Genomic DNA, 11,955 nt, shown 5'->3' with positions numbered 1-11,955 from the left:
AAATACAATTAAATCCTACTGGAATAAGTCGCAAAACACACTACGTAATGTACTTTGTATGTTTAATGTAGTGGTTTTAATGCCGAACAGTTTATAGTTAGTTACTTTGGCGCCCCCTACAGGCCGTTGTAGTTGAAATACAACTTCCGGTTTATGACATCTCGCGCGAGGTTGACTGCAACCAGTCAGTGAACGCGCGTGCTCGAGCGGGTGTTTGACTGAGGTAAAGAAAGTGACTAGGATTTTATATCGGAATAAATTTGAATTAAACTTGAGTTAAAGGCGATGGACTTTTCAGAGCAAACCGGCTTCAGACGTTTCGAGAGAGAGTAAGAAATCTGCGTTATTTTTTGTGCTATTCGTAATGTGGGTGTTGTGTACAAATAGCTTTTCACGAGAATGGTTAACATGGTAAAATAAGAGTGTTTGACTGAGAGATTTGGGTTGAAAAGCAGTCGTATGATGTTTGTAAGATTATTAAATGTTTTCTTAAAAGTGACCTAATTGAAAACAACGTTAAAGTGAGTTTTTAGATGTTCCTCACCGTGTTTCAAAACGTAAACAATTTGTTAGTTCGGCTGGTCACTAGGATTTTTAACAGCCTATGTATGTGTGAGGTAAGTTAGTTTGCTAGTTAGCTCAAGTGCATGTCTTCAGCATTACTTTAATTTAGTTTATTGTTAAAACTAGCTTGTAGCTGTACTTTAATGAATAGTTAGTTAGAAGATGCACGTAAACGAACATTAAGGATCTAGACATACCTGGCGAGTTAGTTTAACGTTATCTGTTGTATTTTGGTCACGCATAACTGTTGTTTTCAGGGAATGCTTCCATTACCTCGCTAACTTTCCTCAAAGACAAGAGTCAGGATGCAGCAGAGAGGTAGAAACCATCACCCTAATAAGTCAGGAACTGTGTGTATTAGTCTATATATGTTTGTCGTTTGGGTTCTTTATCTAAATTTTAAAATGTTTATAATTCATCACAGGTGAATGTTTTGGTTATCAGTGAGGTCTCTACCAGATCTGTCTTCATGAAACTGCGACGAGCCTCAGTCCTTAAAGGGCCACAGCAAAATGTCAAGGGCTTCCAGGCATCAAAGAGCAACAGAGTTTCAAAGCATGGTTCCTCTAGGATGAACGCTGGTTCCACCTGCTCTGAGATCAGCTCTTTAGTATTAAGTGACACTGACTCTAGCCAGTCGGATGGGAATATTATTGACCTCACTGTAGTCAAAGACCATGTGAGAGATATTAAAGAGCCACCAAAGAGAAGTAGAGGTGGGACATTAATCCAGTTAAGTGAAGAAGAAGAAGAGATGCCAAAGTTTATGAAATCTCAAGCGGACTCATCCGGAACGGTTCAGAAGATCTCCCTGGATCCAGCAGGAATGGCTGAAGACACTTTAGGAAAAATCAGATTGATGAGTAAGTGCTCTAGAAGCCCTTATGAATTTGAAGGAGATGAAGAATCTGGATCTGCATTGGATAAATCCAGCGCTGAATTTTCGGTGAAATCGGGTCCCAGCTCCCCTAATCTCACTGTTAATACGGCAAGATGCAGAAATTGTGAGAGTCTTTTTGGCAAAATGAGAAGACAACCATCTTCTAAAACGAAAAACAGAGACAAGAGTAAGCATCTCTGGTGGTTTGTAAGAAATGAAGCTTTGATACATGCACCCGTTTATATATGTGTTGTCTAAAAATACTTATTTCTTCATTTATTAGATCCAGCATCATTATCTTGTGACCAGTGGATACTTCTTAAAGAGTGGCATCCTCGGAAAGGTCGCCGTAGGAAGAAGGGGTGCGTAGTGTTAAAAAGCAACTATGCTCCAATTCACGATTTTACATTTTCTTTGGTGTGTAAGTGTGTATTAGTATGTTAACGATATGCAAAAGGTACAAATCCCAAAGAAATGACGCGATTTATTGTCTGCATCGTAAATATCTTTTCTTGAACTACAACAAACAAACAGATTGTAGGCAACAGTTTACTTCCTGGGATTGGTGATGTAGACAAGACCGACATTGTCATAATTTCTAAGGATGATCCAATCAGGATTTTTGCAGCCGATACCAATTACTGATTTTTTTTCTCTCTTCGTGATCGACCGATATCAATGCCGATTCTTTAAGCTAATATGCAAGCTCTTTGATGACAAAGAGAAATTTAATATGGCTTTAAAAACACTTACCGCTATGTCTGTTAAAAGTAGTGAAAAACACTTCACTGTCTTTACTGTATGAATTATATTAAAGGGTCATTTAATGTCGTTTTTGGCTGATACAGATCTGCGGCCAATCGAACAAAGCAACCCTAATAATTCCTCCCGCTTCGATTCAGGCCAATCACAACTTACAAATTAACTGGCCAATCAGGAAGACAGAGCTTTTCAAATCAATGAGTTTTGTACAAAATTTGTGCGTTTCAGGAAGAGAGTGAAATCTGGAGCTACAAAAATGTACAATATATGGATAATAATGTGTTTTTTAGCCATAAACCACTTGAACACATTGTATTTTACCAAATACACAAAATAACGTTGTTTTTAGCAATGATAAAGGTGCACTTTAAATATGATAATGGTATCATAATGGTATTCAAAGACATTTAAGCATTATAGAAACCAAAATGGTTGTGTGTACAAACTGCAAGGTTTTGGGATTCAAGATTTTAAAGTTAGATTGAGTTTCCTATACTGGAGGCACTTCCAAATTACTACTATAACCACAGTTTGGGCACCTTATATCTGTGAATACATTTTACAGTTATATTTTGGCTGAAATAAGTGTAAGGAACCAGAGATGGTTTGCCCAAAAATTTAAATTCTGTCATCATTAACTTGTCCAAAAGTTTTATACATTTCAATATTATGCTGAACACAAAAGTAGATATTTAAAAAAAATGTTTGTAACCAAACAGATCTGGGGCACCATTGACTGTCATTGACTGAGTAAATGATGACTGAATGAATGTTACATTTCAGATTGTTGTGGACCAGCCTGATTCAGATCAGAAAGCTGGCAGAACAAGGCTCCGTTTTTAAGGCCAGAAGTCAGACTGTCTGCTCCAGACCTCATGTGTTCCAGCAGCGGTAAGTCCTGATGGCATTCACTATCCCAACAAAATTTCAAATCAGCTTCTTGAGTTTGTACCAGTATTGCAGTAGTATTATGTGAGATACTAAGATGGTAAAGCCTGATTTATACTTCCGTGTCGATTGTACGATGTAGGTACAGTGTGGCCTATGCGTAGTCATGTATCCTACATGTCAATTCTACACGTACCACAAGTGCTGCAATTGGTCTGCTAGAGCCCCTCCCTCATGTCAAAAAATCTGTGATTTATAGCAGTGTTTCTCAAACTTTTTCAACATGCGGCCCCTATGTGTATGGAGCTTTCCTTCGTGGCCCCCCCAAAGAAAAGTTATGACAAATGGGTTCTAAAACGCAACATTTTAACTCTTTCACCGCCATTGACGAGATATCTTGTCAATTAAGAGAAAACGCTTCCCCGCCAATGACGAGATTTTCCGTCTTTCCGCAATACGCTATTATCCACCAGGTGGCGCCATTCCACAACTTTTTAAACCCGGAAGTATTGCCCTATGGCAAGCTGCTGCATGTCCGTGTCAGTTTTAAAGATCGCTCTGAATGGGATCTCTATAAAAGTCCGTCACAAAAATGGAATTATCTCTGCTTTTTGCTCAAAATGTGGTGTTTTTGCAGAAACCTACCCATATTCAAAAGCTGATTATAAAAGAACCACTGAAGGTAGGATGAAACGGTTTTTTTTGTTTGAAAGCAGAGGGTCTGTTCTTTCATTTGGTATATTGTATGTTTAAATATTTAAAGAAGAACATTTTCTGGAAGGCATTAAACTTTGGTGAAAATCATGAAAAACGCTGGCGCTGGCTGGCAACTTTAAAAAAAACTCTGGTGGTGAAAGAGTTAATTAAACAAAACATTAAATTATACAAAGTAGTACTTTTTTGTTAGTAGCCTTATTTTTTTTTAGGTTTAATTACATTGAATTTATGATAAATTTATTTATTTTATAAAAAGTTATAAAACTGGGGCCCCCCTGGCACCATCTCGCGGCCCCCAGTTTGAGAACCACTGATTTATAGTTTTGCATTTCCCGCTTGCAATGGTAAAAATGGACCAAGTTAAGGAGTGATATTTAACAACTATTTAATGCAACACCAAAGAGGTTTTTTTTACCTTAAAATAACATTTCCAAAAAAAGTTTCAGGCGTTCATCCACTCGAAAACAAGGTGAACGGCACTTTCACATTCGCTTTTCAGCCCTCTATTGGCCAAAACCGCCCTAAAGAAGTTTCCAACCATTGGATCGCGGTCCTGTAGTTCCAGTGAAAACAACAAAAACTTGCTTTACGGCAGACCTACAATCCAATCAGAGCCAGCTTTGCTGCAGTATGCTAAATTATTTACAACAGTGGTAATGGACCATTCCGCTTCCAACCTGTAGGGGGAGCAAAGAGCAAAACCTATTTAGTGTTGCTTTAAGTCATTATCTATTTGCCCCGATCACTGCTGATTCTTCTCCAACAATGTAAACAATATACTGCTGCTTTGGCTTTTGTGTCGATGCCCATCACTGCCTACTAGAGATGCACAATGTTTGGATTTTTGCTGATATCCAATATGCCAATAATTCTCAACTCATTTTAGCCGATGTCGTTAACAATATGAGACTGAAAACAAAACAACTTGCAGTTTTTGCTGAGTTACAGAGTGTTTTTAAGAATAATCATATGAAAATAGTACATTGCACAGTCTTTGTGTTTTGAAATAACTGTTTGTGTATTTGATAGTTAAAGCAACCCAACGTTAGGGGTCTGACGTCAAGCCGACGTTGGGTACCTACTATCAATCTGTATGTCGATGTGCACAACGCCGCCGAAGTATAAATGTCAAAGTTGAACTTTATTTTGTTCTGCTTATACCGTTTAAAAAGTCTTTCACAAAGTAAATCTAGATTTAATTTTAGAGTTATTTAAAGTGAATGTCTAATTCAAAAATTGTACAATAGAATTAGAATTGTTGTTTTACTTGCACTTACTTGCTATAAAAATGTAAATTTGACATTTTGTGTCCAAATTTTTTTATGAAAATTAATTTATTTAATAGCTTATAACCAAAATTGACAAATAACTAATTTTTGTATGCATGTGTTTTTAGGAATTTACGTCGTTGCAAGTATTTGGCCTCCATTCACACCGACCTGTCCTTGACCAAAGCAAAGCTCCAGCATCGTAAGAGACGGCGACCTGTGGCCTGGCCACCCGTCGGTGGATACAAACCGGTTAAAAGGAAGTCTTCCATGAACAACACTTTATCCCAGCAGCTCTTATCACCCGAACTCACCATCACCAATACACAGAAAAGTAAACCACAAGTTGTTGAGTTGTCAGTATTAAACGCAAGTTCCAGACAGAACTCTCATCCCTTCTCCAAACAGAAGAGGAATAATGTCCAGGACAAATTGGACAAGCAGGAAGTGTGCGATGGCGTAGAGGGAACGCGACGGGTGCTGAGATTTGATGCCACGCCTGAAGTTGTTGCCGTGGAAACTGCCAAAAAGAATCAGGACCCTCAGCGACGGCTTGAAAGTGGAGAGATTTGTGAAGCCCAGGAAGGTGTCAAGACCAAGGACTCGAATTGCCCGCAGGAGGAGTTTTTTGAAGATTCAGATGGTTTTAAGACACCGACAGATCTGTTCAGCGTGAAACCTGTGATTAAAAGAGGGAGCCAACAAAAAGTCCCAGCCTCTGGTGATACTAAACATACTCTACAGACGGCAAACTTCAGGTCCATGTTAGCCACTATGGCGAAGAATCAGAACAAGATTATTAAAGAAACTTTTCAGTGATTTTGTTTTTTTTACTATGGAGATTTTTTGAGTTCTTTTTTTAGCGTTACTGGCCTTGGGTTTCACTTCTGTTAAAAAATAGATGTAATTGTTGACTTTATAGCTAATATTTATTGTACTGTTACAATATTTGTATTTTGCAATTGGATTAGCATCTGTAAATAATAAATTGTTCATTGACACAGCATTTTGGTATCTAACCTCACCTGCAGTATTGATAATGACCACTGTGCGGCGCTGTTTTCACACAAACGTGCACTCGCTTTTTATTAGTTATTTAATTTTGCACTGTTTAGGTGACAAAAAAAATATTATTAAACATGGCATTTTGTCATCTAAGATGTGTGCAGGAATTAATATTATAAACCCTTAAAAGCTTTTGTCAGTGGGTTTTAAATCAGTCTCCTAATGAGGAATTATTTTGGATGTGTTTTTGGTCATGTGTCAATTAAAAATAACATGATTTTTATTATAATTTTATATATAATATTTTTCAATTAATAGTTTTTTTTCATAAATATGTTTAATAAATAGCACGTGTCCTGTTGGATTTATATTTTAGTAGCTATACAGTATTGTTTATTTATTTTAGCTAAGTTTAGTGCGGTTAAACGAGCAAAAATCCATCTAAAACACTTCAAACCCGCAAGATAAAAACTCTGCCCTTCAGGCACGTGTTCGCCTCAGTTTTATGAAGCAACAAACTGCTTAATAACACCATACACAGCTGTTTTAAATGGGTTAACGGGCACACAAGACATTTAAACTCTTACTGGTGCTGATGTTGAGGGGTAGGGCTCAGTGGTTCTATCAAAACCCAAACGCGCACGAGAGCGCGCGCACTCGTCACTCGCAGAGCATCAGTTCAGAAGGGATGCAACAAAACCGGACCTTTTCCCACAGGACTGTTTAGCTGATTTCTTTCTTTCGGACAATCATATACTCTTATAATCGCGTTATGTTATATGTGAGTGTCGCGGCGGTAAGGCGCACAGCCAGATGAGCAAAGCTAAGAGGATTTAATGCAGCTGGACACGAGCCACATTGAGTGAAGAAGATTATATTGTTTTAATCAAATGCAAAGAAGTTTTTATTGCTGGTCACTTTAGTTCGAGTTGTGGAGGGGTGATGTTTGTGTTCTGTTGGTCTGTTATGTGATTTAAGTGTTTTTTGCACTAGTATATAAAAATGATCACCCTACAAAGATGCATGACTTCAGCTTCACAGTAAAGGGGTGAGTTACGTGACAATTTGATATACTGTCATTTTTATTTCTTTCAATTTAATATATTTCTTGTCTCAGCTTTTGAACATAAAAATGGGTAACTTTAGAAGCTTAAACAATTACATATAAAGTTTTAAATTGCATTACATTAGTGTGTTAGTATTATTTAACAATTATACTGTTTTAATGTAAGCCAGTACCTTTCATGAAGAATAAAGAGGTGTTTATTATTAAATAATGTATATAAAAAAATGTGTTTTCTGTTCATAGGCATTCTGACAAACTCTGGACCTGATCTTTACTTGCCCAAATCTGGATTCATTATAGGCAAAGATGTGTCAGTGTTACTCTGCGCTGCTTGTGCTCTGTTTGCACATGGTATGTGTTTTAAATAAAATTATTATTCTGACTTAAACACTATTTTATTTAAAAAAGTGGTTTGTTAAAATACTAACATTTTTATTATTTTGTAGTAGTATTAATTTAGCTATTATTTCCCCTGCTATTGATTCCCCTCAAGGTCAATTAAATTTATATTTAATAAATTCTTGCCATTATTGAGGGAAAACGGTAACATAGTGATAAATTATTTTATTACTTCTATGAAACAGAACAGTATTTATAGCCTGAATGTCTCTGTTATGCATTAGCTCTTTGTAAAGGCATGTTTCATTTCCAAATATTCCAGCTGCCATAAGACCCTTAATCCATCAGTTTGACTTATTTCTCAAAGGAGAACAAAATGTGTGCTTTTTATTTTTAAAGATTAATTCGTATGCATATGAAAGCCCACGTTAAGGTTAATTTAAGGTTTTATCCTAGAAACCATCCTAAAATGAAATGACAACCTGCTCAGTCTTAAGTCCTCTCTCAAGAGACTTTTATTTCCACAGCCCGCAAGTCAGACCTTTATCATTAGTTTTTTTTCTTCGTTTTCCACCCATGAATTGCAAAATGTCGGATTAAGAGCAGGCCCAAATCTCTTTGAAAAGAATAAAAGTATTCATTATTTTTCTAATAAATTAATCTCTTTCCACTGAGAGGGGATTTGTGGCAGAGCAAAATGATCCAATTTTCACTTTTGCTTCTTTTGTCAGATTTTTTGTGAAGTTGTTATTTTATACATCTGACTTGGTTGCATTTTTTAATCTCATGGATTTGTGCTTTATAGAAACAATTAATTTCATATAAAATACAGCACCCAGCTATTTACCCATTAGGCTCTGTGCATGGAAATATTTTCACTTATTGTTACAAAAAATACATTTTCAATTAATGCCAAGAGGTCGAATAATGAGGTTTACATAATTATTGATGCATGTCTCATATATTCCCCTTTCTTGATTCTTTATCTGTGTAAATGAAATATAAAATCTATAGACAACTAGACAGTCTTTTGGCACGTATACATTACATTGAAACTGTTCATCAATGTATGCCACTAAATTTAAAAGTGAGAGATTTCTCAGCTTCATTGAAAGGAGAGCGAGTCTGGCAGCTCCGCCCTGTTCTTCATCTCTGTTTTCCTTCAGGTCCATTCAGTTTGGTTTATTAAATGCTGTTAACAATTTACATTGTTTCAAAGCAGCCTATTACTAATGTTTTTTTCAGGTCCATAATTCTCTATGTAAACTCATATTTGTCTGCTTATTCATGTGCTGTTCACATTAAACCATTGCTGTAGGTTAAGAAAGAAGAGGGATGGATGTGATTTACGAAGTAGTTTTACTACTTGGGGTTGAGAAAGTGTTTGTCAGTTAACGTTGCTGTGAATATTCATATGTGGTTACATCCTGTTTGCATCATTTAAAACAAGAGCGTAGCTTTCAGTTTCTCTTCCTTTTCATCTTCAGATTATTCATATGCATCATGTTCCTTTCATTTATCTTAAACATTCTCATTCTCATCATCTCTCTTTTTATTCTTGCTGTTATATTGCAGTCGTGTGAATGTGCTGTTCTTGATACATCAGGAAATATTACTCTTTAAACAAATCTATTACATACTAAATACGCTTTTTATGTATTATATTAAATATTTTACCACGTACAACCACTTCATTTCTCTCTCTGCTTTTGTCTTTGAAGGTGACTTGTGGAGCAGAGCTCAGAACAGCTGTGTCTCGTCTGGGTTGGAGTGAAAGTGATAAGGAGGCGAGCAACCCTCCTTACGGCTCTCGTTCGGGGAATCTCAAATCCATGCGGCTTTTCCCCCACCCGTCCCAATCTGACACTCAAAGCCACGATGCTCCTCCAGACCCCGGAGCACTAGATCTGTGGACTTGGTTATCAAACCAAACCGACACAGAAGGCATCCTCTCCAGGGCCAAACGTCGTCCCTATGTGAAAACCGGCAAGTTTAAGAAGATGTTCGGCTGGGGCGACTTTCATTCAAACATCAAAACGGTCAAGCTAAACCTACTCATCACCGGGAAAATTGTCGATCACGGCAACGGAACCTTTAGTGTGTATTTCCGTCACAATTCTACCGGACTCGGCAACGTATCCGTCAGCCTGGTCCCACCGTCCAAGTCCGTTGATTTTGAGATCACTCAGCAGGAAACGATAGAGGTGCCTAAAGACAATAAGGCTTTCAATTGTCGCGTGGAGTACGAGAAGACAGACCGGAGCAAGAGGACGTCCGTTTGCAGCGACTTCCCGAACAGGGTCTGTCTCCAGGAGCAGACCCAGAGTCATGTGTCCTGGCTTTGCTCCAAGCCCTTTAAAGTCATCTGCATCTACATTGACTTCTTCAGTGCAGACTACAAGCTGGTGCAGAAGGTCTGTCCAGACTACAACTACCACAGTGACACTCCCTATACTTCTGTGGGATAGCGCTGACGAGATTGCATGTGCTGAATCATCATCATCATCTCCTTGTTAAAGACTTTATAGCCTTTTCCCTTCAAACAAAAAACATCTGACGGAGGCAGAAGTTGGGAGAGCAAACACCCGTTTTGTTATGATTGGTTCACCCAAAGATTTAATTCTGTCATTAAATACTGTGAAACTCCGCTGTATAAATGTTTGTTAACATTTGTGTTATACAGAAATATTTAATTTCTGGGTAAACTCTTCTTTTAAGGATTGAGATCTGACAATGCTATAGTCTCCTAAGGACTGTTTCTCATGCTTTACACAGTGACCCCAGCCGTCCTCAATGACCCTTGTGATGTCATCTGTGTGAAGTTACAAAAGATTCAAAACATTTTCCAACCAACGTGGCTGGGATTTATGAGTAGAACAAAAATGTGAGGCATTTAGTATTGCAGTCATTTGTGATTCCCCTATTTCATCCCGACATGTTTTGTGCTTACCAACCCACAATATGAATAGCGAAGATAAATGTTCAAGTCATAATGCGATCTAATTATTTTTATATTTTGTTTCTGTTATTAAAAAACCACTGAAATTTTCCAAACACCTCCTTTTGTCCTTTCATTCTTATTAAGGGTTGTCTGCTGTTTTTTGCTATCTTGTACAATTGTGGATAAAGATTTTTACAGATGATGAAATAAGTAACAAAAAATAAAATTTTCTTTAAACCCCCTGTTTCCTTCTGGCACTACCAGTATTTGTCAAACTAGTGACCGTGGAGGGTTTACAGTGGAGGTAGGGTTTTTTTATCCATTTGATCAGTTTAACCTCTGTTGGTTCTCTAGTCTCACATCAGAAGATAACCTTTATATGAAATCTCTGATCATACACTGACTCTGGTCTCTTAAATGTACACAATATCAATATGGGGCGGTTAATCTCAGTCAAGCCTTGATAAACAGGCGGATTGAAGATTTGCATCACACTGAATTTAAACCTCTAAAGGAGATCAAAAACTAAACCAAGCAATGATTTTAGAAGTTTGTCAGATGCAGTATTTGGTTAGTTAAAAAATTTAATATTACTCATTACTAGTTCCTAGTTTTACCCACTACTAGTAACGTTTTCAAAAGTAATCTGATTACTTTTCCCCATTACTAGTTACTTTTTCCAAAAGTAATCTGATAGCTTTACTTTTTCCAACTACAAGTTACTTTTCCAAACGTAATCTGTCATGTGTGATTTATTTTCAACCCACCATATTTTTGTGCTCAGCAACCCACAATATGAATAGCTCATATCTTTACTTTTTCATCACTACTAGTTGCTTTTCAAAAGTAATCTGATTACTTTTTCCCCATTACTGTTTACTTTTCCAAAAGTAATCTGATTACTTTACTTTTTCCCATTACTAGTTACTTTTTCAAAAGTAATCTGATTACTTTACTTTTTTCCCATTACTAGTTACTTTTCCAAAAGTAATCTGATTACTTTACTTTTTCATCACTACTAGTTACTGTTTCCAAACGTAATCTGTCATTTGTGATTTATTTTCATCCCAACATATTTTTGTGCTCGGCAACCCACGATATGCATAGCTCATATCTTTACTTTTTCATCAATACTAGTTACTTTTCCAAAAGTAATCTGATAACTTTACGTTTTCATCATTACTAGTTACTTTTTCAAAAGTAGTCTTATTACTTTACTTTTTCATCATTACCAGTTACTTTTTCAAAAGTAATCTGATTACTTTACTTTCCCCCATTACTAGTTACTTTTCCAAAAGTAATCTGATTACTTTACTTTTTCCCCATTACTAGTTACTTTTCCAAAAGTAATCTGATTACTTTACTTTTCCCCATTACTAGTTACTTTTTCAAAAGTAATCTGATTACTTTTTCCACATTACTAGTTACTTTTTCAAAAGTAATCTGATTACTTTACTTTTTCCCCATTACTAGTTACTTTTCCAAAAGTATTCTGATTACTTTACTTTTTCCCCATTACTAGTTA

At 36.6% G+C, this 11,955-nt stretch overlaps 2 protein-coding genes across 3 annotated transcripts; both read left to right on the top strand.

The window, feature by feature from the left end:
- The first annotated feature begins 12 nt into the window (after positions 1-12).
- On the top strand, positions 13-6,136 carry LOC135718778 (uncharacterized). 2 transcript variants are annotated; one of them, XM_065241014.2, is made up of 6 exons: positions 13-329; positions 822-882; positions 989-1,631; positions 1,728-1,806; positions 2,990-3,097; positions 5,208-6,136. In XM_065241014.2, the coding sequence occupies exons 1-6, from the start codon at positions 286-288 to the stop codon at positions 5,896-5,898; spliced, it is 1,626 nt and encodes a 541-aa protein (XP_065097086.1). In that variant the 5' UTR covers positions 13-285; the 3' UTR covers positions 5,899-6,136. The 2 variants fall into 2 exon arrangements, with proteins under 2 accessions (XP_065097086.1, XP_065097087.1); XM_065241015.2 differs by lacking the exon at positions 822-882 and having other exon boundaries at positions 5,208-6,126.
- Positions 6,137-6,676: 540 nt separating this feature from the next.
- nxph2b (neurexophilin 2b) lies at positions 6,677-10,543 on the top strand. Its single transcript, XM_065241016.2, has 3 exons — positions 6,677-7,132; positions 7,394-7,501; positions 9,211-10,543. The coding sequence occupies exons 2-3, from the start codon at positions 7,457-7,459 to the stop codon at positions 9,955-9,957; spliced, it is 792 nt and encodes a 263-aa protein (XP_065097088.1). The 5' UTR covers positions 6,677-7,132; positions 7,394-7,456; the 3' UTR covers positions 9,958-10,543.
- Positions 10,544-11,955: the final 1,412 nt, after the last annotated feature.

Source organism: Paramisgurnus dabryanus, chromosome 14 (assembly GCF_030506205.2).
Source record: "Paramisgurnus dabryanus chromosome 14, PD_genome_1.1, whole genome shotgun sequence".
NCBI classification, from domain to species: Eukaryota; Metazoa; Chordata; class Actinopteri; order Cypriniformes; family Cobitidae; genus Paramisgurnus; species Paramisgurnus dabryanus.
This window is presented reverse-complemented; position numbering and strand designations above follow the sequence as displayed.